Source organism: Trichoderma evansii, assembly GCF_050947405.1.
Source record: "Trichoderma evansii strain SZMC 28006 chromosome Unknown GGI43scaffold_6, whole genome shotgun sequence".
Taxonomy (NCBI): domain Eukaryota; kingdom Fungi; phylum Ascomycota; class Sordariomycetes; order Hypocreales; family Hypocreaceae; genus Trichoderma; species Trichoderma evansii.
In genome coordinates, this window is record NW_028145200.1 from 263,563 (window position 1) to 289,931 (window position 26,369).

Here is a 26,369-nt window from a genome sequence, read left to right on the forward strand (position 1 = left end):
TGGACGCCCCTGCCCCAAGTTCTTGTATCTACAATGCTAGAGTACACAAAGGGAAGTCGAAATAGGGTAAAAATGACTTTCTTAGACCATGGCGAGGTCGCCAAACTTCTCCTGTGGGGGGTATTAGCACTATGTATCAAGATAAAATCCGGGGCAATTCCACGAACCTTGTAACCAGGCACCATCCATCTGCCCTTGGACACCAGCTCGGCAGTCTTCTCGTCGATGGACTTCTCAGCGGCGGCAACCTCGTCGACGGTAAGCTCCTCGAATGGTCTGGCCTCCTCAATGTTCTTGAGAGTGGCAGCAAGATCCTTCAGCTCCAGATCCACGGCCTGCTTGGTGGCCTCGGCGTTCTTGACGGCCTCGACCTCGAAGGCGTCAATGGCCTTGATCTGGCGGCTGACATCGTAGGTGGTGGGCTGGAAAGCCTTGAAGCGCTTCTCGATCTCGTCAATGACGGCCTGGTTCTTCAGGATGGAGCGGTACTGGGCGAAGTCGACGGTGGTGGGCTGCTCGGTCAGCTGCTGGACCTTGCGGCGGGCATCCTCGTTGCGCTTCTTGAAAGCCTGGAGGGAGGCGACGGTCTGGCCGCGGAGGCCCAGGGACGAGGAGACCTTGACCCAGTCGAGCTTGAGAGCTGCGCTTCGCTATTCGATGAGAAAATGAAAATTAGCTCATGGATCCTCCCAAGCGTGATATTGCGCATGAATGGCGGTTGAAATTCTTCATCGGTCGCTGCATTGTCCGTGCGATGCTGGGTACTCTAAACATTCGGCGCCAATTAGGGAGGGGACTAACCGTGGCCATTTTGAGATGTGTTGTGAGGTCTCTTTTAAAGATCAGACTGCGAGATCTTTAACGGAGGTTTGATTGACTTTGCCGAACTTGCCCAGTCGGGTCCGGTTGCAAATCGTGGCACGTGACTTTGCGCATGACTTTTCCTTTAGCCGCACTACCGCTCGGAGCTGGATGCATGCATTGCATATTACAGCACTTAGTCTCTGTAGCTGCTGCGTTAATGAGCTTATAAAGAGCTCGAATTATCGGGTACGTGCATGTAAATAAGTGTAGATTCTGTAGTACTACAAGGTTGAGAATTTCGAGGTTAGAATGTGGCCATCATATAGCCATCATATGTTCATCAACTATACAATCACCAGCAAAATTCTTGTCACAATGGCATAATTGAAACTTGTCAAGTACGCAATAACTTGCTTTCTTAGAGGACGAGTAAAGCTCTTTGATGAACAATAATACAGATCCCTATGCGCATTTATTCGCGCATACTAATGATATAATTTCAAGCACCCTGCCCATATACCCCGTCATCAGATACTCAGCGCCATAATGGAATTGACAATATCATTGTCGTTCTCCTTTAGTGCTTTCACGGCCTTCTTTCGGCTGACGTTGGCTTGGGTCATGACGAGCTCGATATCCTTATCCTCAAGGCCCTCGGCATCGACCTCCTCGCCATCATCTTCCTCTTCCTCCTCCTTCTTAGCCTCAGAGGACTCGCCCTCCTTACCGTGGTCGTGGTCGTGGTCGTGATCGTGGTCGTGATCGTGGTCGTGGTTGTGACCGGCGTGCTCAGCCTCAGCGTTGGCAGCGGCGAGCTGGGCAGCAGCAGCCTGCTGGGCGGTGGCGTTGATGTCCTCAATCTTAGCCTCACCAAAGACACTGATACAGATGTTAGACATATTTTTCCCTTTTTTCATCATAATAATGAGTTGATTTTTTTGCTCACATGTAGGTGTTGCTGTTGGGGGACTTGTAGACGTCAGGGTTGTTGATGACGAAGAGGATCTGTACATATCCGTTTTAGCTCCCGTCTGCGAATTTCTAGCTTTCCCTCTCAAATTTAAAAACCTACGTTCTTGGGGCGGCGGAGGGTGACACGAGTGATGCCAGGAACTCGGATCAGGTTCAGCTTCTCGAGAGCCTTGCGGGCCTTCTTCTCCTGGCGGGAGTGGACAACGGCAGTAGAGCCAGCGGGGAGACCCTCGCCGAGCTCTTCAGCTTCGGATTCATCGCTGGACTCATCCTGTTCCTCGACCGTGGGCTTGGTCTTGGTCTCGTCGTCGGGGAGCTCTTCAACTCGAGGGTTGGCCATTTTGATGACTGTGGTGGGGGATAGTGGTATTAGCTTGTGTCCCCTCTTTCATTTTCGCACGAAAATATTCTTCCTTGAAACGAGACGAGCGAGCTTCGTTGTCACCTGATGGCGCCCTAGCTGCTTCGAGAAGAAGGCAAAAAAAAGTCCAATGGCCGGATACTCACATTTTATGCGATTAACCTGACGATTAATTTGTTATGTATCTACAACGTGACGCTGCGCAATGCCGATTTGTGTTGGAGACTGAGAGCTGCGAATTTCTAGGGTTTGGTGGATGGCGCCGGCTAAACCGAATTAGGTAATCAAGGATTTGATTTTCGTCGCAGTATGATGAGCCAGTTTTTGGCCTGCGTAGTAGGACTCTGGGACATTTAACGTACGGCTACAAGTTGCATATGTCAAATATCAAGTGGAAAGGGGGAATTTCGTAGTGATATTTTACGTGCATTTCATAGGTATTTTTTTTACTACACGAAATCACACAAAGATCCACAATGAGAATCCTCCCTATAAGCTTTGAATTCATTTTGTCTGAATTTCCGTATTGACGCCGTTCATCATAAACGATGATATGTGACCATACAGCCCTTCCAGAAAGGGAGCGAAAATGAATCCAGCAGAACTTTTGCTGCTGTATATGCGTTTCCTGCCCGGATCCATGCCCTTCATTCTAATACCATCCGATCAACCTCTCCGTGACTCCAGATTGAACAACCCAATTATGCGGAGGCCTTGACCTTGGCCAGAGCCTTGCGCTCCTCGAATCGTCGCTGCTTCTTGAGGCGGAGGACCTTGAAGCGGTCGAAGTCGGTCAGAGCCTTTCTTCGCTCAATCTGTTCGCGCTTCTTGGCCCAGTTGCTGCCCTTCCACTTGGCATCGATCTCAGCCTTCTCCCAGGCCTTGGTAAGAGCGGTCTGTCGGGCGCCTCGGGGGAGGTTCTCGATAACGAACTGAGAGAGGAGAGCCTTGGTGAGGTGCAGGGCTTGTCGGGGAACCTTAAGCTTGGGGTCTGAAGAGGGGCCCTCAACGAGAACCTGAATGTCATCGGATTAGCCATTTGTTTTGTGAAGAGTCGCACGCTTTTGGAGAATACGTCAACGTACTCGCTTGTGGTCGATGATCTCGACGATGGCAGCCAGACGGCCGCTGTAGGGGTGCTCGCCGTTAATCAGGACGATGCGGCCGACCTCAACGAGGCGCCAGTTTGAACCCTCAATCAGTGCTTCGCCCATTGTGACCTATTTCGGTGGCGTGTTAGTCGGATAATGTTGGTTCGAAGAAGTCGCAATTCATTCGGGATAAGAATGAAGTGGAGGAAGGCGCGTGTATCATACCAGATGTCGACGATTATCTGCCGTTCGGGTGGATGTTCTGGAGTAGCGTTGACCTTCACCAAATTCTTTTTGGAGAGGGCTGGCTTCGCTAAAACTCAAGAGTGTGGGCGAAAATTGATCCGTTAGGGCAACCGTTCGGAAAATCTCTTCGCCGAAAAGCGCGTTACTCGGGCATGCGCGCACGGACCAATCGCCGTTCCTTTTTCTTCGCGAGCGTCGAACTAAAAATTTTGAGCTCTTCGTCAAACATATTTGCTGGTATTTGTGCCAAAGACGCAAGATTCTTCACATGGAATTGATGCATTCCTGTCGTTTCTGAATCTTGGAGGTAAGGTAAGAATGATTGTCTCTTTATTTTTCTCTTGTCATATCTTGCGCCAGTACTATGATGAAGTAATTTGCGGTTGATCACATGCGGTGGCTCTCTCGCCGGAGATGCTATACCAAATGTCTAAATGAGAAACTTTTCTTACATATTCTGAGACTGGCGCCTATATTTATTTACTGTTCTTTGTTTGGCTTGAGCTTTCTGCTAACAAAGACCATTACAGATGATAGATACATTGGTATTCAAATCAAATAAATATTCTTCATTCAAACCTTTACTTGTCCCATCTACATGTAACTTTGCTAGTGACGTTATTGTGGTGCTTTTTGTACGAATGATACGTATAGGAAATTGCTATTCAACAACCCAGTTTCATTATCCAGTACCCGAATTATAACTTAATGACCTGGTCAGTCCATATCCATACATATTCATTTAAGAAATTTGCAACACCTAAAAATAGAGGGAGCAGAGGCAGTAGAGGTAGTAGAGGTAGTAGAAAGCGCCAGTTTAAAATTCACGACTTTAGCTACGGCTGGGGTGCCGGATAACCAAACTGATGTATTAAATAGCAATTCCCTATATACCTATACCAGCGTCTAAAGTATTTCGAGAAACGCTATCGAATGCCCAAGGGTGGACAAATATACATAATCCACGGCCTAATAAAAACAAATATCCATAGCTCACCTCCGACATAACTCTGAATCATTAGAATTGCAAGCGCAGCTCAGTTCATTTAAGCCTTGCCTTTCCGTCTTAGGTACTCTTCTTCATCTGCTGCTATCTGAGCGTCGACCTTGGCTCCTCTCGATGGCTCATTGCCGTGCATTTTGGCCTTCATCTTGTTAGTCGTCGCTATTGAGCATAGAGAAGAGCTCTTACAGGAAGTGTCGGGTCTTCTTTCGATAAAGCTGTTTCTCTGTCATCGCCAGGCTCTGACTTCCGCTGCGGCCATGTTAGTCGTGGTATCAAAAGAATAGAGTTGGGCAGCGTACCTCTTCCGCGGCCAGCCTGTTAGCGATGGAGCGTTGGTCTTCTGAAGAAATAGTCAGCATAAACGGCCATGCGCAAGCACATATAGTGGTATTCATACTTGAATCTAATCCGATGTGTGATCGCGTCTGTCCCTCGTTGTATCGCTCAGCGTGCTCCATCTCGGATCTCTTGACATTCCGCTGGTCACCGGCCTCATAAACGCCAGATGTGCCAACGTTGGAATATCCTGACATGACTGCGAATGGTATTTTTATTTCGTATAAATTTGAATGCTTTAGTTAATAGAGTGATTTAATTCTCTCTTTGCTTTTTAAGAACAAACTTTTGCGAAAATTGATTCCTTAAATACTCATTATCTCGAACAAATGTCGATAACATTGCTGCTATAAGTCTCCACATATTGATCTCATCATACGTCATGATAGCTGAATCGCGGTGATTGACATGAGAACGTTATTATGTGGAATTTAACGTCATAGATATAATGATGTGCTGCAACAGCTGTCTAAATAAACCAAGTTTATGAAAGTGTTGATGTAAAATTGGTGTCAGGGATAACTTTAGCAAGCTGAGATAGATGCATAGAGAGCCTTCGTGGTGGCAATCGCACCCACCTAGTCATATCTACCGTAGTCAAGTAAAAATGACTTCTCGATAGATAATGCATCAAAGCAAATTACACTGTTTTCCTTTGGCTTAGACGCTGTCGGTCTCTTTTTACCTCTTCACATGTCGCATTTCGAAACAGATATCAATACTTTCACTTAATTTGACTGGCCACAATTACCCTGCACGGAGACAGAATATATGCCAGGCAAGCAATGCATGCTGCACTGTTGCCTAGTTCTTTCTATAGTATTTTACGCCTTTCGGCTATCAGACCTGTTCTCTCCAACTGTTTTGCACTTCAAAATGGAAAGGCTGATGATACCATGTCCCAGGTCTGAGAATATAACATCTCTGCTTGCGTTGTGAATGCGGCGCTAGTGACCCTTGCCTTGCCCCTTAAGATGCGCCACTGAGCGAATGAGAGCTTGGTTCTAGAATCAGGCGATTTAATCTGCAACGATGCCTAGAATGGGCAGTGGCAGACGCACCTCAGCCCCGAAGTAGTACGTGGGCCAGGAATTTTTTCCTAGGCCAGGGAGCTTCGGACGATCGTGACATGGGCGACTCAAAATAATCTCACGATCTGTCATAAAGCTCGGATTTTGAAACAACGCCTTTAAGCGAATAGTACCCAGGAAGCATGGAATAACGATGCATCTAATACGCTTTCAATGCGTGAAACTAACAGTTTCAAAACAAATATACGCGTCGTCGCGGGCGCAGTCGTCCTGCCTAGCACCAATTATCAACTCATGTTATACTCCATGTTAAGACGTTGTTACTCCATTTTTGGCCCAGATTCACCGCAACATTGCCCAGTTGAGATCCACTATTAGGGGACCAAGTCAACCAAATCTGCCGAACAATGGTCTCCTTTGTTTTGCATCAGGCTATAGTAGCCTTCTTCTGGAGCTGACCCCGGTAGAAAATCAGTGGAGACGCCAGAGCTGGGCGAAGCAGCTGGGCAAATCTTTGGCGAAGTAATCTAGTAAAAGCCATTGCTGTCTGCCAAGTTGTTAGGCGTGAAAATCGAAACAAGGCCGCAAAAAGCATAGACAATTGAAACTATTTGGACTGTAGGTTCAAGCCATGCGACGTGAAGTGGCTTGTGTAGGTTGGACTAGGTCTTAAGAGCTTAAATCTACTGACACGGCGAAGGCGTGAAGGATAGCAAAATGCGGAGACCCATGCAATCTCGCTGGTGGATGCGCTGGCAGGCCTGTCCGAAGAAAGCGGTTGAGCGATAATTAGGGGGGATTTTTTTTCTGCCGTAGTTAATTATAAACTCGGTGCGCCGTTTTGAAAAAGCTCTGTGAGCTTTTGTAAGTATCTAGTCGCGATAATCTCACCATGGAGAGCGAACTGTTTTACGACAGCGGTCTCACCCGTGCAGACCGCATTGTGCTGAAAAATTTGGAGAACGACATCACTAAGAGACGGGAGGCTCGCTCGGAACCATCCAAGGCTGACAATGACTGGCACCATGTCTTAGCAGAGTCCCGGGCTGAACCACAGGACGAAAAGGACTCAATTGAGGCTACCGAGGATATTGCCCTTCTCAAGTCCCTGAGAAATCCTGACGATGCTCACTTTGAGCCAACCATATTTGTGTCCATTGACGACCTTCCAAATCGTCTTCCCAAGTCTATCAATAATCTTGTCCTACAGCCATTCATTCGCTGGGCGCGGAAAACAGCCCGGTTTGATACGGATGTGGTGATGATTGTGCATCTGGTACTGTATTTTACCACCTCAGTACCGAGTGCAATCCTTCTCTTCCGAAACTTCAATCTCATCCACGGATTCATTCATGCTATTATGCAGGTCTACTATGTTGGTACCTACACGCTTATGATGCATCAACATATTCACCAGCGTGGAATTTTGTCAAAGAAGTACGCCTTGTTTGACACGGTATTTCCGTATATCACGGATCCTTTGATGGGACATACGTGGAACTCATACTTCTACCACCACGTCAAGCACCACCATGTCGAAGGCAACGGTCCAGATGACCTGTCCTCCACGATCCGCTACCAACGAGACGACATCTTCCATTTCCTTCACTACGTGGGGCGTTTCTTTTTCCTCGTCTGGATGGATCTTCCCATGTACTTTATGCAAAAGCGCCGCTGGGGATTGGCTCTGCGAGCAGGAGGCTGGGAATTCGGCACCTACTTCTTCTATTATTCCATGGCAACTTTTGTAAACAAAAAAGCCACAATTTTTGTGTACATCATCCCTTTCTTGCTGATGAGACTGGGATTGATGGCAGGCAATTGGGGCCAGCATGCTTTTGTTGACCCTGACGAACCAGACTCTGATTACCGATCAAGTATCACCTTGGTGGACGTTGCAGTGAGTAAACCCTTATCGTATTTCTGCTGTATTTTCCAGATTCTAGTAATTGACATGTCTTTGTAGAGCAATCGATTCTGCTACAATGATGGTTATCATACCTCACACCATCTTAACCCGCTCAGGCACTGGCGGGATCACCCTATCCATTTCTTGGAGCAGCGGAAAACCTATGGAAAAGAAGGAGCAATCTTATTCCACAACATTGACTTCTTGATGATCACCTACCGACTGATGGTAAAGGATTACGAAACTCTTGCCAAGTGTATGGTTCCACTTGGAGCCCAGGCAGATCTCACGATGGAGGGACGAATCGAGTTTCTGAAGAGCTTGACTCGCAAATTTTCTGAAGAAGAAATCAAGAAGAAATTCAAAAAGCATGCTTAAGATCTCACGGCTGTTATTATAACGGCGGTAGCACTGAATCCGTTCTGATGCTCATTAATGTGGATCTGCTTGCCCGATTTCTTGGAGAAATATGGTTGTATGATAGACAGAAAGTCATCTTCCGAGACATTGAAAGAGCTCTGATAGAGAGGATATATCTGGTTATAGCTGTATGGTATTATGGTTGGCTCACTGGGTTACTTATTACATATGTTTGCAAGTATTGGCGGCGTTTTGGCATAAGGATGAGAGGTAATGGACCTTGGGTTGAATCAACATATTGATAGAGTTCACACAGCAAGAGACATTGCCAGATAGAAAAAGAAGAGAGACGAATATGCATTTGGATGAATTATAGCACAATGACTGATACGTAAACTGTACTTTTCTTCCTACCTAGAAATTAACAATCGTGCCCGTAGATAGCTGTATACCTCAATAGGTAGGTATGGTGTCTTAGTGGCTGCATGCCAAGAGCTTGTGCTGGGACCCGCACGGGCCACTATGTGTAGCTTATTTGCGCGCGATAAGTTCTGAACGCAAATAACGTCATTCTTCACTTCTACGTCCATTGCACATCGAATTGCTGCTTACTACCCAAGAACCAGCAGATACTATCCTGCAGAATACCCCTGCCCAATATGTTTGGATTTGTACGTCAAATTAGCTCCTCCAGCCATTGACTATTGTGGCAATTGTAACTAATCTGGCCGGCCGTATAGCGCAAGACTCTCGACATAATCACGCTCTTCCACAAGGCTAGCTCTCCAGCCTCTGTGCGAGTTTCCAATCTGCTGAAGCAGGCATCCACGAGCGCCCAGACGAGCGCTGTCAACGATGCCAGTGCTCGCCGGGACCCATTTGAGCTGAACATTACGGAGGACGCTCCGACCCTCGACCAGGTGCAGACAATCTTGCAATACGTTGGCGAGAGCGGCGCTTCTCAGGTCGTCAAGGGCGCAAGAGACGACAAGGATGCGCTGAGGAAGTTTAAGGAGAACAAGGAGAACTTGCTGCGGCCGCTGGTAAGTATTATGGGACAAAACAGCTCATGGGGTGCAGTGACTAATAGCTATGTAGACGGTTGACTGGAGCAACGGCAAGGCGATTGCGGGAGACAACGAGTCCGAGATCTTGAAGCTACTAAACGCTCAAAAATGAGCATTGTTAGAACGACATCATGTATAAAATAAGCTTTAGAAGCTGCATCTTCATATATATACCCCACTCTTTACCATGAAAAATATTTGGGAATTATAGACGGTAGTGAGAAAAAATAGGATTGTTCTTTTATGTCATAAATGCCTCTGCTTCCCATGTGTCTTGAACCTTGATGCCGTCAAACAACTTGAGCCTTTGCAAATAGCGCACATTACACAAATCGATTAGATCTCCTAAAGGCAAAGTAACTACGTTGAACCGCACTCCCACTTCTTGATGATCAAATGGATCGCGAATTCTACTTCGCCAAATAGGCATCAGCATAGGACACCAGCTCTCTATGGTCTCTATAGTAGCTCCATAGCTATGGTTTATAGCTACAAACAACATCGCTACAAACAGCCTCTTGAGAATGTTTACATGTATGGAGCTCCACCGCTGGCAGCTGTCGTCCAGTTGTCAGATTCACGCTGCGGTTCTGTCAGTATTGATTCACTTTATTACCTGTTCTTCTCTATTGCTCTCCCACATCAGATGAAAATTTGGTTCATTCCACCCAATTTACTCAGCCCACTCTCTTCTTCTATCTCTTCTTCTCTCTTCTCTTCCCTTCTCTCACCGGCAACGTACAGTAACTGCACAGCATTTCATTGCGCAACAACAAAATCGTTGGATACGCAACAAAGATTTTAACTGTTCTATATTCTATTCACGGCTTGTATCAAGCCTCTTTATAGCTACGTACAATTTGCCATCGATCTATTTTGCGCTGCAGAAGCTCGCCTTTATCTCGACACTGAGCCAATTTACCGCTACCTAAGCTCTTTGCACCTTCCTCTCCGGAAAGAATCGTTTGCAGTAAGGTACGTCCATTTATCACCATTTATCACCATTCTCCCAGACTTTTATTTTTATTTTTCTCTTCTATCAAATTTCACGACTCTTTCTGTTTCTCCATCCCCATCTCTCGCTACGTCTTTTTGGATTTCATTTTTGGTGCTCTGCCAGGTGCTTTCTTTCCGTGCCAGCATTTTTGATGCTCAGGTCCTCTCGTTTCAATCAATAATTCACCTTATCTTCTTTTTCTCTTGGAGCTTATCTCAATATCACTCTTACTGACAACGACCAAGAACTCCATCATGACTGAGGCTATTCGAATGAACCCACTGCCAGCACCGCATCCGGTTCTTCCTGCGGCTGCTTTCCCTCGTATTCACGCCGAAAATTTTCCCCATGGAGACCGTGAAGCATATGCTAAATACTATCCATATGGAATTCCCGTCACCTACAAAATGATACATGGCGTGCACTCGCAAGGAGTGGCACAGACATATTTGGAGGACAATCTTCCTATCGGATTCTACACCAACATCCCCTCAAAGGCGACAGCGATCATCTCAACTTCGAGCGGAAGTCGACCATTCCGGAAGTTGGATCAAATTCTACCTCAGCGTCGAATTCACTTGTGGTCTAAAGACGAGATCCAAGCAATTTGCAACTCGCTTCGCAAGCTCCATTGGGATGAGCTAAAGAATATGCAACAGCCATACTGCTGGGATGACTTATGGACATACTTCGATGCCTATGACCTCTATCATAACGGATGTCTAAACCTATGGAATATCATCAACACAATTTGGGATGAAAATAAGCTCATTTCGATCGATTTCAAGCGCGAAATAGCCGCTCATATTGGCCATTGGGCGGATGAGTGGCTGAAGCTGGAGAAAAACCGAGAGAAATTGACGCAGTGGAAAGAGTCTCAAGGCTCTATCTATCGTATTCTCAATGATGAGGACCATGAATCCCTGGGCTCGCTGCAAGATGACGTTGTGCCACTTATTGCGAGCGCATTGAAAGGTCGCCGTGCCTATCTTCTTTCTAACATGGAAGCAGAGAAAGCCGAGGAGCCTGCTGACCTGATAACGGCATTCCGTACAAAAGGTGTTGAGAACTGGCTCAGTAAGTTTCCTAAGCATATGGATCCCGTGAGGTCCTGGGAGCTAATTTATCTCTAGCCGGACAGCCAATTTTTGACGGTAATGGACTGCCACCGCCCCCTATATCTGAACCTCATCGGGTGTCAAACGATCCAGCCCCCTGCTTTGAACAGGATGGCAAACACTATTTTCTCTCGCCAAACTTTTTCCCACCCTCAGAGTCTTTTAAAAAATCGACCGAAGATTTTCAAGCTTTGCATAGCCCACCCGAAGTTGTTTCGTCTCCAGCTGAGATCCCCAAATCTGGCGTAGTCATCGTCAACGGTAGCAATGTACCAAAATTGTCTCAAGGGCCTATTAACAAGACTTATCGGAAGAAAATTGACGAACTACAAAGTCAGAATGATACTCGGAGAACTTCATCGATGCCTGAAAAGTCCTCTCCTGTGATCTCCGGCGACGGCCAAGAGTTTGGGCGCAAAAGGCACCAGTTGGCAGTGGATAATAAAACTTCTACCAGCTCTGATGTTAGACGAAGCTCTGAGTCGGCAGTTTTATCAGTCACCGAGCAAAAGTTATCCGATAATCCATTGTATATCAAGAAAGAGGGATCAGAGGCCATGCTGGACAATCCCATGAAGGACATTACGGAGAAAAAGCAAGCAGATCAATATGCCACCAATATCAGCCAATCAAACGAGGTGAGAACAAGGATGGCATCGATGAAAGCTCATCATCATCAGCAGCAGCCTCCGGTTATTGAGCGTTCTGATTAGTACTCAGGAATGGCTCCGAGACGTGGAGGAAGATTTCAGCTAGAAGCTGAAGGGCATTTCCCAATGCACGATACCGCACGATTTGATCAGCGCCAGGCTACATCCATGGCTGGTTCTACGGTTCCTAAGCCACTACCGTCTAGCCAAAATGATCGCAGACTATCCCAAGAAGGAAGAAAACCGACAGATGTTTTACCTGGCGACTCTTTCAAACAGAGCTTCACTCCCTCTATTCAGCAAATAGCAGAGACTGCTGCCTTCAATATGCAGCCAGAGAAAGGAGGTATGCAACACCATGTAGCACCTCATGGGTTCCCGTATCAGAATCACCAGTTCCATTCCGCGCAAAATCAATCGATTCCTCACAATGTGCCATACAGAGAGTTTTCTGGAGCTCCACAGGCTATGCCATCTCATCAGCTCCCTATAGGGACACACTCTCACGCGATGCCATCTACTATGCCATACAGTACTCCTGTCAATGGCTCTGATGATAGTATCCACCCAACTCAGCAGCCGCGACAGGAATATTTATATGGCTCCTCAATGTCTTCAGCGCACAATGGATACCAAAACAGTAGCCGTACTTACAACAATAACAGGTTAGGACACCGTCGAGGATCTCAAAGCCAAAAGACTCAGGGATATGTTTCTGGCCAGCAGCCTCAAACCGAACACCATACTGCTTTCCAAGAAAGCCACTTGAATAAATCTTGGCGACGAGGCCCTCCGCAGGACAGGGCTCGGCAGAGCTCTTGGTGTCGCAATCCTGTCGGCCCAAACATAGAATATTGCCACTGCACTTGCGATCAGTGTAACGAACGCAATAGGAGTGTATGGGTGAGGGTGAATAGTCCTGATTCGTTTGTGGCGATATCGGAAATACTCTCATTCCTCAGATTTGGATTAAGCACTAGGTTTGGCAAGGTGGAAGAGGCTTATTCAACACCATCTATGAGGAGGGATGCATTTATCGTGAGGTAATGTTTACCATTCAGACACTGTTTTTCTTTTCTTTTTCTTTCTTTCTTCTTCTTCTTTTTTTTTTTTTTTTTTTTTTTTTTTTTCACACTAACACCTGATAGATTCGAGAGTGAATCCTCGGTCTCACAAGCTCTTGCTTTTGGTGGAGGTATGGTTCCTGAGAAAGACGTTAGAATAACCATTCAACCAGTCCATCGATCAAAGTGGATGAAGCGCCATCCGCAACAGCAGCCAAGAAAGCTCCCGCCTCTGCCAATCACGCACCAACAGTCATCACGCGGCGAATCTCTCTCTCCAGGTAAAAATCCTGCTCATGTTGAGGCGCCTCCTAGTTGTTCGTTGGCATCAAGCCATACCCTCACACCAGAACCAGATCAGCATGAGATTCCTTCCCGACCTACGAGTGCTTCGACTCTGCCCCAAGCTTTCATATCGAAACAGAGCATAGACCAGCAAATTATCTCGCCAACTAATGAGACTACTTGGGATGAATCTACCGAATTGCCAGCTCCGGCTGAAATGCCTGCGGCTAATCGTGAAAACTTCGCTTTTGAAGGATTGAGTAAATATGCTGCCGAGCCAATTTCTCTCCCTCTTCAAGCTATGTGTTATCCAGGGGAGGAAAAGAGTGAGAAAAAGAGCGTTTCACATCCAGAGTCGCTTTCTGAGGAAACTATTATTGAGCAGGGTATCGGATGCGACATTAAAACTACAGATTGTGACAGCAGCAAAGGTTTTTCGCCGAAGAAAGTTGACATTGCGCTACCAAGTATCCCTATCAATCCAACTTATTCCTCAAGTGATACAGCCAAAGCAAATTTCTCCAACAATTTTTGCTCAACCACAGGAACGGGCAGTCCGATGTTGAAGAGCAACAATAGAAAAGTTAAGCAGCCCTCTTTAGTTGTTATGGAGGACTGTCAACATCGGCGTTTTGATGTAATTGAGAAAATTGAGAATGGAATACAGGAAAATGAAAACAACGACAATGCAACTGTACCAGCATCAAGTGACCAGAGGAAGGCGCAAAATCGCACCAAAGATATTATTGAGAGACCACTGATATCCGCAGTGGCATCTTCTGAGAAGCACATTGAGTCTGACATAAACGACCATGCTCAACTTTCCAGTGTCTATACTGAGAAGGAGATAAAAGAACGAAAACAGGCCTGGAATAGGATTCCTATGCCATTGGATCCACGAAAGTCCAAAAAATTAGGAACAGCCGGTACGTCTGGCAAGCAATCTAATCTACCAATCCTAAATGAGCCATCATGTAATATGATAGACAAGGCAGACATTTCTACGCTGCATGTCAGGAATCTGGATCAACTTGAGTCAATTCCTACGTTACATTCGGACAAGGCAAAACCAAAGCAATTGATAAAAGTTGCTGAAGTGCCAGTCAAAGATGTAACCCAATATCTTGCCGAAGATGAGCCCCTGGTTTATGAACCAAGCTCAGATGCATTTGCTCAGCTACCTGTGGTATCACTAGAAAACGAACTTTCCACCAATACGATGGCCAAGGGAGAGTTGCAATCCTCAGAAATGAAGACGTCTGGCCCATATCAGAATACGTCAGAGCAGACAGATACTACTGCCACGCAGTCACAGGCACCTACTGGCGAAGACAAAGTGAGCAATACGGAAAATAACCAGACCAAGTCAAAACCAAAGTGGACCAAATCCAAGAAAACCAAGAAACGTCTGGCCTTGGCATCGCAGATTGTTTCACAGAATGAAGGCAGTAGCCAAGAGATATCACCGTCTGTATCTGAGACGTCCTTTATTCCGAAGGAAGACTTTCGAGCAGATTACAATATGCTTATGTCGGCTCAGGCAATGTCTGGATCTCCCTCTCGCCCCTCTCATCCTGTCTATTTTACGGGAAAGCCTGACGAGCGCGCAACAGAATTTTTCAAAGACTCTACAGAACAAGCTAAGGCAAATACCAGAGGCCAGTATTCACACGATACCCTTCCTCGGGGTCGGCATGATTTCAGAAATAACGCAGGCGGCTCATTGAAGGTCCCAAAAAAACGGAAGAACAAGTATCCTGCAATCACTTCGAAGACATTTGAAGCTTCTGCAACAAGCAGGTTTGAATCGCCACAACCTGTATATGCTGCAAATGGAGAGATGCCCATGAGGAGTACCGAGAATACGAATAGACTCGACTCAGTGACACATAGAACGGAACCAGATCCTTCCAAGAGGAGTCGACTTAACCCGCTTGCAACGGCTTTTGAGTCTCCCCAAAAGGCCACTGTCGCAGCAGTAGATACTGGTAAAGTACCAGATTTTTACAAAGCGGCCTCAGCTCGAATAGCAGAAGGAGAAGAGTTACTCAGAGAGAATCGGTCACCGTCAAAGTTCAAGATTATGCAAAGGCCAATGGCCACGCATAACTCGCCTACCAAATCGCAGCAGCCGAAAGAAAAGTTTCTTCGACGCATTGACAGCTCAAAAGCGGGTGGTAGCTTCGAGGTTTTGACAAAACAGCAAGGAAATCATTCTGCTGAAAGGCAGCGCAGCTGGTCAAAAGATAAACGCCGAAATGAAAGCGAAAGCAAGGAGCCGGTCAATCCGAAAGCCATTTCGCCTGGAAAGAAAGCTTCTCTTGATAAAGAAGACTGGCCTTCGCTGCCTGCATCGCGCATAAGATCTGCTACTCTCCAGTAGCTGTCTTTAATTTACTGTAGGAGAAGAACACGCATGTTAGACTCATACGATCAGTTGTTACTGCATTATTATTTTCGTTTTATATTGCGATGTATGATAATAATTAGAACATGCTAGATTAGACGGTTTTCGTCAGGATATAGAATCAGGGGATATGATTCTAGCAATTAGATATGTAAAAATCAGACCTTTTAGCATTATTCGTGGTCTATTCAAGATTCTTTGTAGAATTTTTGTAGATTCAGTTACCAAGCCTTGCGCATTATCATCAATATTTTAAATGGCTGGTACACCATTGCATTGCGCTCACGTTTGACATCGAAATACAAAGTCTAGTTTTTCATCTATGCATTTGAGCTTGTACACTGTAGCGCCTATGTCATTACGCCATATTGATATCTTGTCTTCTTTACTTGGATGCAAGCCAGAAGTCTTGGCCCCATACAATCTCCTCTTTTATTATTCTTTTTTTAATATATACAATTTTTCTCTCCAGCTCATGCCTTGCTAACTAGCCCTGAGACAGTATCCTCGATCTGCTTGTCTGTCAGGCCCTCGAGAGACTGTGACTTTTCATTGCCGAACTCTGGAATCGCACGTATCCATTAGCATATATTCCCGTCTTCTTCTTTTCTTCGTCTTGCTCTTCCTCCTCCTTTCTTAAGTCCTCTCTCTATCCTAAACCTGGAGTTAGAGATAACACTGGGAAACGTACCGAATCTGGCGTAGACTTTGGGAAGAGTGCCGGCGGCTTCGCGGAGGAGGATCGGGGTGTTGGGGTTGGCCTTCTTGATGGCTGGGTATTGGGTGGTGAGGAAAGATCTAGATAGAAGCCACTCTGTTAGTTTTATCTATAGCTGAATGTATATGTAGGCATGTGCATGTGGAAATTCCTCCCCGCTGCGGGAAAGATTGGAAATGCGCTCTTGGATTCTGGAGCTCGAGACAGGCGATTGGTCGACGGTAGCTGCCTTGGCTACATAGCAAGGTAGTAGGACAGCTATGTCATTTTTATAAATAGCGCATATCTTGGCCCTTTGTTGCAATTCCATGGGCTGACAAGGAGAGAGCGAGGTGTAGGCTGACAGCGGGCGATATCAAAGGTTTCCACGTACCGAACAGCTGCGCTCTTCTCGGAGGTCTGGCAGAACAGGAAGCGAACCTCCTTGAGGGACTTGGCGAAGGCGAATTTGGCGGACATTTTTGGGGTGGGAGGGAGAGAGAAAGAGGAGGAGGTTCAATTGGGGAGTTTGAATGGAATGTCTGGAAACTTGCGCCTTTGACTGCTTAGTGTATGGTATCGAGATAACTCATTTGTCGTTGTTTTGGGTGGAGCTTGGCCTTTGTGCACGTGCATAAAATCCTAGCTTAATGCAGCAGCATAGCATAAAATGTACATAAAATCCCATTGCTACTGCACTACAGTATGCAGCTAATAGCGCTTATGCGACTCGGGTGCATAAAGTAAAGTCCGGTGTCGGCTGAATCCCGGTGCTAAAGCACGGCCGCTTACTCGGAAGCTCATCTCCAACGACTCTTCCCTTTCGCGCTTACCTTTTGTTTAGGCATTTACAGTATCAAGTTCGACTGTTCCATTGTCCAGACATTTTTCCGTGAGTCGCGCGCCTCCCTTCCCAAAGAGTGCACATTTGTTTTTTGTCGCCTATCGATTTCGAATTGCGCGAAAAGAACAAGGACGCGATATAAAAAAAAAATATCTAGTTTCAGGAATATACTAATTACGGGATATATTTCGCAGGCCATGGCCCCTACGAGCAACATCCTGCGCGCCGCCCGGCCCATCCTGCGCCAGCGCGCTGCCGGTTCTTCCCCCTTCTTCACCAGCCAGAACCAGCAGTTCTTCCGCCAGCAGTTCCGCCAGCAGGGCAAGCGATGGCAGAGCACGGCTTCCGGAGAGCAGGAGTCTGCTAGCTGGTTCAAGAAGGCGTGGGAGAGCGAGGTTGGCATCAAGACTGTGCACTTTTGGGCTCCCGTCATGAAGGTGAGGTTTCCCGACGTTTCCTGGTCCTTACTGCTATATATAAGGGTATACATATGGGTGAATATATGGCTGACTCCTATTGCTTAATAGTGGGCTCTTGTCCTGACAGGTGTTGCCGATTTCGCTCGACCTGCTGAGAAGCTGTCTTTTGCTCAAAACTTCTCTCTCATGTGCACCGGTCTGATCTGGACGCGTTGGTGCTTCATCATCCGACCCAAGAACATGCTGTAAGTCAAGAAACCAACGTCCCAGTCATTTATTAAAAGAATGCAAAAACTGACCTGGAACCATCACTCTAAGTCTCGCCGCTGTCAACTTCTTCCTCGCCCTCGTCGGAATCACCCAGATCACCCGTATCACCATGTGGGAGATGAGCAAGAAGGAGTCCGAGAAAGGCGTCGTCGAGGCCAACGTCAAGGCTTAAAAAAGTACAAGTGCTTCTTCAAAACGAAAAAGGAAAAACCTTATACAAACATTTATAAACAAGGCCTGATATATCAACATATCCGTCATATCATGAAAAATCTCTCCATCTTGATAAACGCGGCCATGCCGAGACTAAACAAAAGACATTGTTAAACACAGAGAGGAGAGGCGCGCGGATGCGAGGGGATTTATTTAATTGCGCCATTGCAATGGGTTTGGCTTTGCTTGTACACTACTTGCTCGCCTTTAAGAGGAGATTCTTTTTTTTTTTTTTAACTGTGCGTCCGAACCGATGAGCGATGTCGGTTTCAAGTGAAGGGATCATAATTCCGCAAGGAATAGGGGGAAAGAGGTTGGATTGCTTACGTAGGGCACTATAAGCAATGTTATGTTTTTCTATCCGACAATAACCTGTCTATTTACTGGAATGACTGTAAGCCAAGTGACTCCCATGCAAGAAGCACTCAATTTATCTTCTCCAAAAACCCATTGATATTCCAAAAGACGTCAAAAGTTGTATAAAGCACATTCATCTAGTAGACATAAACTACCTAGACAGATCTCTTATTAAAGTCATCAAGAGAAAAGTGATAAAATAATGAAATTCATTCAGAGGCTTTTTGCATTATTCCCTCATGAGCTTTCTTCTTCCACTGTTGCACCCATCTTCTCCCAAGCGCCGTGCCAGAAAAAAAGAGAAACAAAAGGAGGGGATATATAAGAAGTAAAGAGCCAGGGGATGACAAAATCCACTGCTCCGAGATACAAATAGAAATAATAGAAAAATGAACAGAAGAAACGAAGAAAAGCCAGCCCTATCCGAACAGGATAATTAAAATAGAGCTCTCTAAGCTCGGCACTCATCATCAAAGATGTGCCTCCTTGCGCGTCTAAATTTTCTTTACTCAGCATGACCGTCGTTAAGAAGCATCTCCAGGATAATTTGTCTGCCCGACAGCTCCGGATGAGACATGGCAATCTTGACAGTTCCCTTGGAAACGTCGCCCGCCGTCGACAGGCCACCGTTTTGGTTATACACCTGGGAGGCCTGGGCCGCGTTGTCACCAGTTGGACCTCTCACGCCAAAGTCAATCACCCGCACATCTCGTCCAGCGATGATTTGCCGTAGCCGTCCGTTGTCAGCGTTACGGACCTCGACGTAATCCTCGTTGTACAAAATGAGATACTGTCCGTACATGGTCGCACCCTTGGCCTTCTTCTGCTTGCCCGTATACTCCATGATGAGGGTTCTGCTCACTTCGCCGTGTTTGTCGACGTACACGGCACAGTCTTCATACGTGAGGATGAATTCGTTCTCATTAAGTCGGAACATGCCCAGAGGATGCTGCTCTCGAATACGGTTGGCAATATTGGCAATTGCTGGGGCCTTGAGATCAGGGATGGAGATTGGTTGCTTCTTGTCAAGTGTCAACATCTCAATACCCTTGGATGTAGACACGGCGATATAGGTCTGGAAAAGACTCAGAGAGAAACACTCTGTCGGGAAAAAGAACTCGTCAAAGTCGCGGAAGGATTCTGTGCTTCCCGAGGCACCCTTTCTTCCGAACAATCGCGACTTCTTTTCTGAAGATTTCTGCAAGATGGGCTCGAGAACTTTAAACATGGTGTGCAGACCTTCCTTTCGCTTGTGGAACAGCAGCGTTCGATCCTTCATCCTTGCCGTCGCAAAGTAGGTAATGTCCTTGGCCAGCCTTTGAGGAGCTTTTCTGGGGTTATCATTGACCGGCGCAGCGTATTCTGAGACTGGTGCGACCACATCCAAAGGATAAGATATTAATGACTTGTCTGCAATTACAACGCACACGTTGAACTCTTCCAGAACGGCAATTTGCGTAACTCTGGCTATTTGGACCGTCTAAATTCACATTTCGTTAGATTTGAAACTCTCCATAGACTCAGTTAGAAGAAATCAATTTACTTACCCGGGTCCATCCTCGGGGATTTGAAGGGTCGGCAATAAAGATGCCATAGTCTGTACCGATAGCAATGACAGCCTTGCCAAACGCTGAGAAAGCTGTGGCGCAGTTCACCTGGGCACGACACACAGGAGCCACACCTTGTGCAGAGCCAAGGACGCCTTCCAACTCTTGGATTGCTCTGTCAAGCGGCGTACCCTTGACAGGAACACCGGCAGATCGTGCGTGGGGAGAAGCGATGTCATAGTTAAAGGAAGCATCGGCAAGTACACGAAGTCTGAATGGTTCTGCGTTCTGAGAGAACAGCGCCTTCGCATGCTTTGTCTTCGCCTCAACAATCTTCGTGCACCAGTCTGCGCGGTCTCGAGCACTTGATGCATAGAGCGTGTACACTTCATGGCCCAAATGCTTGATCTTGAAGGGATAAAGGATGTTGGCTTCGCCATCGTTGGACCCTGCTGGCGTGAGCATCGTTGACGAGCCAGTGGTTGAGCCGGTCGCAGTATGCTCAAGGCCTGGTCGCATAGTATTATTCGTTGGTACTTTGTTGAGCTGATTTCCGGGTCCGGCGGCAGGCACAACGGCTGCTGTTCTGGCCAGAGGAGCCGTAATACCCTTTTGCTTGATGACGGGCTCGTCATTGTTACTTTCAAGGAACAAAAGGGGCATAGGAATAGGCTATGAAGGTTAGCATTCGCTTCGCGAAAAACAGGACATGGAAAATCCGTAAAGACAATGGTATGGAAGCTTACCTCTCTGGAAACATCATATTTCTTCTCTCCTCTACCATCTCTAGAGATGACCACCTTCGCCAAGATCAAATAGTGATCAAACAGCAGGGCATGTGTGTCCACCCATTTTATACCGCTTGAACTCAATCTTTGTAAATCGCCCTGTATTTCAAGAGTTCTGCCGAGATGGTCAAGGTTAAGCACAGACTGGAAGCCTGGTCGCAAGATGAGCATTCTGTCGAGCTCCATCATTTCCACTCTCTTGTTGGTCTCAGCAACCTTGGCATCACATTCCAAAGTGACCACACGGATCTCCTCAATGGCTCGCTTGAGGTTGGTGAGCTCTTCGCTTTCTCCTACCATTTTTCGCTCTACTGTTTCAAGAAGAAGGATATATCGCTGAAGACGCTGCAGCGGAGTGATCAAGAAATGAGTCCAATCTTGCTTCAAGGAGGCTTTGTCTTTCTGTTTGTCTTCCAAGAATTTCTTGAACAAGAGGTTTCTGCTGGCCTCCTTGCGTATCATATACGCAGCTCGTGGATATCCAGTAGCATACTCAATGTAGTCATTTTTAGCTTTACGAATCCACTCTCGGAAGAGATCGCTGAAGCCGACGATCCACGGTCCTTGCTCTTGTTGGCGGTACTTGAGCTGCGCCAAGAGATGGTCCTTGTTGATGTGAACAACTGTATCGAGCTTTCCGAACACTGCGGTTAGGAACTTGTCACGCTTGTCAGGGTGGATGATGGGTGGCTGCCTGGTTCGTAAATCGTCTCTGTAGAGCGTGCGGAAGATATCCAGCTGCCTAATGTAAAGCTCTTCACCGGTGACGATTTCGTGTAGAATATTTTGGCGTTCCACCTCCTTCTTTGGGCGGGATTCGATGTCTTCCTTTGTCAGTTTATAGAAGACGTGCCAGTCGTCTGCAGCCTTCTCGTTCAAGCCTTCAAGATCCACCTTTTTGAGTGTACGCATACAGTGGGTCGAATAGCAACGGCCGCTGATCTCCACATCGTGCAGCTTGGGGGCGTAACATCCAGACCCGGTCAACTGCCACAAGACTCCCGAGATGTGGCCGCTTCCAAGTTTCACCCATTCTTCATCAGGTAGAAGGACGCCGTGCTTGAGCATATGACCCAGCACAGTGGTACTCAGAGATTCGGCATCGGCAACATTCATAGTCGGCACTTTGAAAACAAACATAATGGTCAACGCCTCTTCGATAATCTTCTCTCTCAGGTCAAGCTCTCCCTCAGCCATCTCACGGATCCAAGCTTCAATGCCACTGAGTGCCCACGGTTCTGGACATCGCCTAAAGTCGGCAGGCGTAAGCTTTGACGGAAGAAACTTCTTCTTTCTGCCTCCAGTGGGCAAGGTGATGCTGTCGAAGCCTCCTACTGGAGCATTCATTCCGCCATCGTACTCAGTAATCGGCAGCGACGGTTGGTGTGGCCCCTGTTGCCTGGTCATCTTCCTGCGCTCTTCTGCCGCATCTGTCCTTGATCTTGCTGGTGTCACCACCTGCGGCGTATGACTATAGCCCGCCAGTGAAATCGATCTTTCAGGCTGATGCGTGGAGGAAGCACTGCCAGTATAAAAGTTTTCTGGATTCTCGTACTGTTGGCTTCTTGAATCTGAACTTCGAGAATATGAATGGTACCCGGTAAGACTGGTGAGTTGCCCAGAAGTCATGGAGCTAGTGTCTGAGCCGGGGGCGGGAGGAAGGGCTGGTAGAGGCCGGTTCGAAAGGCCTGGGTGATAAAAGAGGTCTTCGTAATCATCTTTGTTCGGGGATTCAGCTGTTGAACTGAGGCGAGAATGAAGAGAGACTCTCTCATCTCCCTCGTCGAAGCTGAGTCGCTTAGCACGGGGCGCCTGCAAGCCGCCTGTATCACCGTAATCTACTTCGGCAGGTCGGCTTGAACCAGGTGCTGGCAATGGCCGAGGAGATCCTTGAGACAAAGAAGAACCAGTGTAATTCCCGATCCCATCACCATAGGTAAGTGTACCTGCATAGCCACCGCTGAGGCCTCCCAGGTCCATAAATCCTCCAAAGTCGCTATCACTGCTGTGATCCTGCTCTTCAGGCGGTGGGGGGAGCGGGTTGGACTGAGGTGGGTGCGCAATAGTTGGTCCCTCGTTGTAGATGAAGCTGCTTCCGCTGAATCGCCTCTCCTCCAGTTCAGCTTGCTGCATTGCCAATACGCCAGCAGCTCCCTCCAAATCATCGGAGTCATCCCCATCATCATAGACGGCTTGTGACGCTGTGCTACTCGATGGTCGGTGAGGAAGCGTCATCTGGCCGTTAGCAGGGAGCGGCGAGGGCAGTGGCCGGGGATCCGTCCTTCCCAGCTCAGCTTCGATTTCTTGCATGATGCTTTCTTGGTCGTAGGGTTCATCATCATGGTACGGATGGGGCTGTGGAAGCGGCCGACCATTCGCATCCCAGGGCGTAGCCTCTTCGGGCAGGTCAGCCATTGGTCGACTGGGCAGAGGTGCATTGGTTGGATGCCTAACTATCCCGGGAGATCCAAGTGGCTGCATGTATGGCGATGCTAGTGAGGACGAGCCCTGTGAGTCCGACCGAACAGGTCGAGTAAAGTAGGCGCCATCATTTACAGGATACGCTGGCATCTGGGAGTTGGTCGGATATGGGGCCTGGGAGTTGGAAGGATAAGCAGCTGGGCTCGGACTTCCACCGTTGGAGCCATATCCCTGATACTGCCCAGTGTTGTAGGTCGGAGAGGCATAAGCCGAAGACTGAGCTTGGGAACCAGTGACCGCGAACGACGACGGGCTGGTGGGCATGGCTTGCTGATACGAGGCGTTTCTTGTTGGAGATTGCGTCGGATATGGCAGGCCTGGGGATTGGGGCGGGAAGGATGGCGATGTCTGCGCAGCACCAGCACCATAGGCTTGTTCATGGCTGTTGGTATGCCCGTGATACGTAGGATATCGTTGTGGCGCCGCAGAAGCATAGGCGGCGGGGTTATATGTCTGAGGGGCGGCGGCGTAGTTGTTGTTCGGCGAGGGGCTGCTATAAGCGCTGTTTGAGCTGATGGGAGTCGCATTGTATCGTGTCGACATGGTCTGTTGATGAACGTAGGGCACATTGGTAGACTGCGACCGATGGAAGTTGCTGGAAGGCTGCGCAAAAGACTGGGGGTTGTACGCAGCATGTGAGGGCGTAGGCGGCGCCTGCTCTTGTTGATACTGGTGGGCATAGCCAGACATTGCGGTGTTGCTGGCAGAGCCAGGCGCTGGCCGGCCGGCTGGGTAGTTTGCCTGGCCCGATATGAAGAGTTCGTCGTCGCCAGTACTGGCCGACGGCCGATGTGCATGTGTCAAGGCGCCGCTGTATTGGTCTTGGGGACGGCTCTCGTAGTAGCTGCCATCGTCGCCGTGGTTGAAGCTCGCCTGGCGGGCCATGTTGGACTGCTCCGCGGGCTGCTGGCCAGCGACTGGATACTGGACGGGCGGAACCTGGCCGTACCGGCGTCCTTCGTTGTTTCGAAAGGACATGCTTGGTGGTGAGGTGGCCGGCGAAAAAGTGTCAGCGAGTAGGCGACTAGCGACAACTCGAGAGACTGGTATGCAGCAGCTGACGCCTTTTTCTGGCGGGTGGGCTGTCTGAGACGAGCCTCACGGGTCAACTTTATCGCGATAACGGTATAGAGCGAACAAAGGAGGCCTGAGTCGCATTGGGCGGCATCAAAGGAGACAATGGGCTCGTCAACCGCTAGGCTGCTTGGAGTCGAAGGCTTAGCTCCTGCGTATGCTTGGCCGACGAAAATCCCCTCCGTTGTGCCCGAGAGGCTGACAGGACAGCTTCACAGTGGAGTTTGCCTGGAAGCCAAGACGAGCGCTGAGCGGGTGGGTTCCTCTCACTATACGAAGCCTCGCGCAGTAAACGCTCCAAGACGGCGTCCACGACGTCTCGCAATCAGGGTCTCGGCGTATGTCAGAAAAAGAGTCGAAATAAAAATAGGTTTAGGACAGACGCAGCACGAACAAGGAACCCGTTCGACGCCAGTCAGCCGTTTGCGGGAGACAGAGCTTCGATCAAGCCTCAAAAAAGAGGAGGCTTACACCCATGCGCGTATTGAGGTCACCTCAGTTTAGCTGTATGTGCGTGCGTGTGCTGGAAATTAGGTGCTAATAAGCCCAAAGAGGCGCTGGGGGAGGCGCTGGCGGGGCTACGGATCCAGGGCCTGAAACCCAGTGACAGTGGGCAGTCGCTGCTGTCTTTGTCTTGCTGCTGTCAAAAAGCGCCGCGCAGTCTGCCACAGCGTGCATTAAGGGAATCTGCCACTGAGTGCGAGGTACAGTACGTGCCTATTTTAGAAGGGGCGCTAAGAGATTGAGGGGAGCACTAGGCCGTGTAGCGATAGTATAAACTACGACAGCACGAGAGGTCCCTGAAAAAAGATTTGATTCCATGAACCAAGGATAGGAAAACCTAGAGCAGAAAATGCGCTAGCTTCCAGCTGCCATCATTGCCGGCAATCTCACATCTGCAGATCTACTGAAATTAGGCATCGCTTATGGACTTGGGCGCATATAAGGAGTGAGTCGAGGATGAGGATGAAAAGCCATCGCGCATAGCATAGCCTCGCCGTCGCTGAATATCGCCGAATCAGGGTCTCATGGCAGCAGTGGCACGTGGAGAGCGCACAAGTACAATACGAAAAGTCGGCGGCTCTAGCCTCGGTCGCCGTGCTTGGCCGTCTCAGTGACGTTGTTTCTGGTGACGTTTAGTGTTCGCCAGGAGTAATTGGTACTGTGCTTTGTACTCTCAACTCGTATATACGAGGGGCTGATGAGGATCAGCGCAGCTCTCGTCTGTATTCGCGGAAGTAGGCCGTATGGAGCAGGGCAGTGTATCCTTTGTAGTTCATCCAAATGCCAGATTGCCAGCTTCAGGTTGGCTGGAAACGGTTCTGTGGGTGTGCCTGTTTGAGCACCAAGCAGGGTCAGCAGTCAACAAGACAAAGGCCTCCCTCCCTCTTTAATCAATTAGCATGGCGTCGAAACTTGGTTGAAACCACAAAACACGCCATTGCAGGGGCCATGAGCTCTTAGGAGGGTGCACAGGCAATACGAGGATGCTACCTTGCCCCGAGAATGGAAACTATCCACGACACCAAGAGGGGGCTAGCGGTTAATCTGAAGATAACAGTGTTTCTCTGCTTCTAAAACAGAGCTGTCGACCTTATAATCCACGGCCGACAAGTTTTATTTTTTCCCCCTTATTTCCAGGGCGGTAGGTAGATGCCCCTTGCATATAGGTAAATGAAGATGGTAAAGACGCCTCAAGACTACTCCGTAATATGGCGTATGTTGTAACACCATTGTGCAACCACCACTGCCACTTTCGCCACCGACGCCTCATCTTGGATTGAGCGATAGGCAGGCAGCACAATTAGCCCCCGCGAATCAAAAGTACATGTATCGTGCACACAGCCTGCTTAATATCATACCCTATAGTCGGCCTCACCGTTATGCCTCAAGGTTTTTGTAAGACATTGAACCGGTGAGCCTTTGTGTTACCTTGGGCTGCCATAAGCGTGTAGCTTAGACAATGCTGTAGAAA

General features: G+C 48.0%; 10 protein-coding genes across 10 annotated transcripts; 4 read left to right on the forward strand and 6 right to left on the reverse strand.

Annotated features, from left to right (window-relative positions):
- Positions 1 to 81: 81 nt before the first annotated feature.
- On the reverse strand, positions 82 to 810 carry GGI43DRAFT_382204 (F1F0 ATP synthase subunit d; the record flags this gene model as incomplete). The annotated part of the gene is made up of 3 exons (XM_083203220.1): positions 82 to 111; positions 168 to 650; positions 802 to 810. 3 exons carry the CDS (start codon positions 808 to 810, stop codon positions 82 to 84), a joined length of 522 nt encoding a protein of 173 aa, XP_083061975.1.
- Positions 811 to 1,203: 393 nt separating this feature from the next.
- GGI43DRAFT_400728 (nascent polypeptide-associated complex subunit alpha) lies at positions 1,204 to 2,422 on the reverse strand. The gene is made up of 3 exons (XM_083205479.1): positions 1,877 to 2,422; positions 1,751 to 1,809; positions 1,204 to 1,683 (listed from the first exon to the last, which is right to left on the reverse strand). The coding sequence occupies exons 1-3, from the start codon at positions 2,114 to 2,116 to the stop codon at positions 1,332 to 1,334; spliced, it is 651 nt and encodes a 216-aa protein (XP_083061976.1). The 5' UTR covers positions 2,117 to 2,422; the 3' UTR covers positions 1,204 to 1,331.
- A 200-nt stretch (positions 2,423 to 2,622) lies between these two features.
- On the reverse strand, positions 2,623 to 3,585 carry GGI43DRAFT_400734 (60S ribosomal protein eL14). Its single transcript, XM_083205480.1, has 3 exons — positions 3,454 to 3,585; positions 3,223 to 3,357; positions 2,623 to 3,153 (listed from the first exon to the last, which is right to left on the reverse strand). Exons 2-3 carry the CDS (start codon positions 3,349 to 3,351, stop codon positions 2,839 to 2,841), a joined length of 444 nt encoding a protein of 147 aa, XP_083061977.1. The 5' UTR covers positions 3,352 to 3,357; positions 3,454 to 3,585; the 3' UTR covers positions 2,623 to 2,838.
- Positions 3,586 to 4,452: 867 nt separating this feature from the next.
- Positions 4,453 to 5,094, reverse strand: GGI43DRAFT_327302 (uncharacterized protein). The gene is made up of 4 exons (XM_083201929.1): positions 4,878 to 5,094; positions 4,780 to 4,820; positions 4,667 to 4,729; positions 4,453 to 4,619 (listed from the first exon to the last, which is right to left on the reverse strand). The coding sequence occupies exons 1-4, from the start codon at positions 5,011 to 5,013 to the stop codon at positions 4,521 to 4,523; spliced, it is 339 nt and encodes a 112-aa protein (XP_083061978.1). The 5' UTR covers positions 5,014 to 5,094; the 3' UTR covers positions 4,453 to 4,520.
- Positions 5,095 to 6,482: 1,388 nt separating this feature from the next.
- Positions 6,483 to 8,482, forward strand: GGI43DRAFT_327309 (fatty acid desaturase). The gene is made up of 2 exons (XM_083201930.1): positions 6,483 to 7,747; positions 7,814 to 8,482. Exons 1-2 carry the CDS (start codon positions 6,740 to 6,742, stop codon positions 8,132 to 8,134), a joined length of 1,329 nt encoding a protein of 442 aa, XP_083061979.1. The 5' UTR covers positions 6,483 to 6,739; the 3' UTR covers positions 8,135 to 8,482.
- Positions 8,483 to 8,662: 180 nt separating this feature from the next.
- On the forward strand, positions 8,663 to 9,436 carry GGI43DRAFT_400741 (thioredoxin-like protein). The gene is made up of 3 exons (XM_083205481.1): positions 8,663 to 8,787; positions 8,857 to 9,159; positions 9,215 to 9,436. Exons 1-3 carry the CDS (start codon positions 8,776 to 8,778, stop codon positions 9,293 to 9,295), a joined length of 396 nt encoding a protein of 131 aa, XP_083061980.1. The 5' UTR covers positions 8,663 to 8,775; the 3' UTR covers positions 9,296 to 9,436.
- A 998-nt stretch (positions 9,437 to 10,434) lies between these two features.
- On the forward strand, positions 10,435 to 15,830 carry GGI43DRAFT_433112 (uncharacterized protein; the record flags this gene model as incomplete). Its single annotated transcript, XM_083209688.1, has 4 exons — positions 10,435 to 11,257; positions 11,314 to 11,936; positions 12,012 to 12,991; positions 13,097 to 15,830. The coding sequence occupies 4 exons, from the start codon at positions 10,435 to 10,437 to the stop codon at positions 15,678 to 15,680; spliced, it is 5,010 nt and encodes a 1,669-aa protein (XP_083061981.1). The 3' UTR covers positions 15,681 to 15,830.
- Positions 15,831 to 15,869: 39 nt separating this feature from the next.
- GGI43DRAFT_400747 (thioredoxin-like protein) lies at positions 15,870 to 17,007 on the reverse strand. The gene is made up of 3 exons (XM_083205482.1): positions 16,796 to 17,007; positions 16,396 to 16,502; positions 15,870 to 16,266 (listed from the first exon to the last, which is right to left on the reverse strand). The coding sequence occupies exons 1-3, from the start codon at positions 16,879 to 16,881 to the stop codon at positions 16,178 to 16,180; spliced, it is 282 nt and encodes a 93-aa protein (XP_083061982.1). The 5' UTR covers positions 16,882 to 17,007; the 3' UTR covers positions 15,870 to 16,177.
- Positions 17,008 to 17,313: 306 nt separating this feature from the next.
- Positions 17,314 to 18,516, forward strand: GGI43DRAFT_400751 (mitochondrial pyruvate carrier family protein). The gene is made up of 3 exons (XM_083205483.1): positions 17,314 to 17,682; positions 17,773 to 17,909; positions 17,983 to 18,516. Exons 1-3 carry the CDS (start codon positions 17,443 to 17,445, stop codon positions 18,104 to 18,106), a joined length of 501 nt encoding a protein of 166 aa, XP_083061983.1. The 5' UTR covers positions 17,314 to 17,442; the 3' UTR covers positions 18,107 to 18,516.
- Positions 18,517 to 18,557: 41 nt separating this feature from the next.
- Positions 18,558 to 24,398, reverse strand: GGI43DRAFT_327367 (CNH domain-containing protein). Its single transcript, XM_083201931.1, has 3 exons — positions 20,798 to 24,398; positions 20,052 to 20,723; positions 18,558 to 19,984 (listed from the first exon to the last, which is right to left on the reverse strand). The coding sequence occupies exons 1-3, from the start codon at positions 24,296 to 24,298 to the stop codon at positions 19,010 to 19,012; spliced, it is 5,148 nt and encodes a 1,715-aa protein (XP_083061984.1). The 5' UTR covers positions 24,299 to 24,398; the 3' UTR covers positions 18,558 to 19,009.
- Positions 24,399 to 26,369: the final 1,971 nt, after the last annotated feature.

Excerpts from the sequence above, each read along its gene's own strand:
- GGI43DRAFT_400728 (XM_083205479.1), bottom strand. The coding sequence starts at position 2,116 with ATGGCCAACCCTCGAGTTGAAGAGCTCCCCGACGACGAGACCAAGACC. Across the intron at positions 1,810-1,876 it reads CCCTCCGCCGCCCCAAGAAC|ATCCTCTTCGTCATCAACAA; the intron begins GTAGGTTTTTAA and ends GGATATGTACAG. Across the intron at positions 1,684-1,750 it reads CCCAACAGCAACACCTACAT|TGTCTTTGGTGAGGCTAAGA; the intron begins GTGAGCAAAAAA and ends CATCTGTATCAG.
- GGI43DRAFT_400734 (XM_083205480.1), bottom strand. The coding sequence starts at position 3,351 with ATGGGCGAAGCACTGATTGAGGGTTCAAACTGGCGCCTCGTTGAGGTC. Across the intron at positions 3,154-3,222 it reads AGATCATCGACCACAAGCGA|GTTCTCGTTGAGGGCCCCTC; the intron begins GTACGTTGACGT and ends GATGACATTCAG.
- GGI43DRAFT_327302 (XM_083201929.1), bottom strand. The coding sequence starts at position 5,013 with ATGTCAGGATATTCCAACGTTGGCACATCTGGCGTTTATGAGGCCGGT. Across the intron at positions 4,821-4,877 it reads ACACATCGGATTAGATTCAA|AAGACCAACGCTCCATCGCT; the intron begins GTATGAATACCA and ends CTATTTCTTCAG. Across the intron at positions 4,730-4,779 it reads ACAGGCTGGCCGCGGAAGAG|CGGAAGTCAGAGCCTGGCGA; the intron begins GTACGCTGCCCA and ends ACATGGCCGCAG.
- GGI43DRAFT_327309 (XM_083201930.1), top strand. The coding sequence starts at position 6,740 with ATGGAGAGCGAACTGTTTTACGACAGCGGTCTCACCCGTGCAGACCGC. Across the intron at positions 7,748-7,813 it reads TCACCTTGGTGGACGTTGCA|AGCAATCGATTCTGCTACAA; the intron begins GTGAGTAAACCC and ends ATGTCTTTGTAG.
- GGI43DRAFT_400741 (XM_083205481.1), top strand. Across the intron at positions 9,160-9,214 it reads AGAACTTGCTGCGGCCGCTG|ACGGTTGACTGGAGCAACGG; the intron begins GTAAGTATTATG and ends ATAGCTATGTAG.
- GGI43DRAFT_400747 (XM_083205482.1), bottom strand. The coding sequence starts at position 16,881 with ATGTCCGCCAAATTCGCCTTCGCCAAGTCCCTCAAGGAGGTTCGCTTC. Across the intron at positions 16,503-16,795 it reads GAGAAGAGCGCAGCTGTTCG|ATCTTTCCTCACCACCCAAT; the intron begins GTACGTGGAAAC and ends GCTTCTATCTAG. Across the intron at positions 16,267-16,395 it reads CAAAGTCTACGCCAGATTCG|AGTTCGGCAATGAAAAGTCA; the intron begins GTACGTTTCCCA and ends GTGCGATTCCAG.
- GGI43DRAFT_400751 (XM_083205483.1), top strand. The coding sequence starts at position 17,443 with ATGGCCCCTACGAGCAACATCCTGCGCGCCGCCCGGCCCATCCTGCGC. Across the intron at positions 17,683-17,772 it reads TTTGGGCTCCCGTCATGAAG|TGGGCTCTTGTCCTGACAGG; the intron begins GTGAGGTTTCCC and ends ATTGCTTAATAG. Across the intron at positions 17,910-17,982 it reads ATCCGACCCAAGAACATGCT|TCTCGCCGCTGTCAACTTCT; the intron begins GTAAGTCAAGAA and ends CATCACTCTAAG.
- GGI43DRAFT_327367 (XM_083201931.1), bottom strand. The coding sequence starts at position 24,298 with ATGTCCTTTCGAAACAACGAAGGACGCCGGTACGGCCAGGTTCCGCCC. Across the intron at positions 20,724-20,797 it reads AATATGATGTTTCCAGAGAG|CCTATTCCTATGCCCCTTTT; the intron begins GTAAGCTTCCAT and ends TAACCTTCATAG. Across the intron at positions 19,985-20,051 it reads ATCCCCGAGGATGGACCCGG|ACGGTCCAAATAGCCAGAGT; the intron begins GTAAGTAAATTG and ends ATGTGAATTTAG.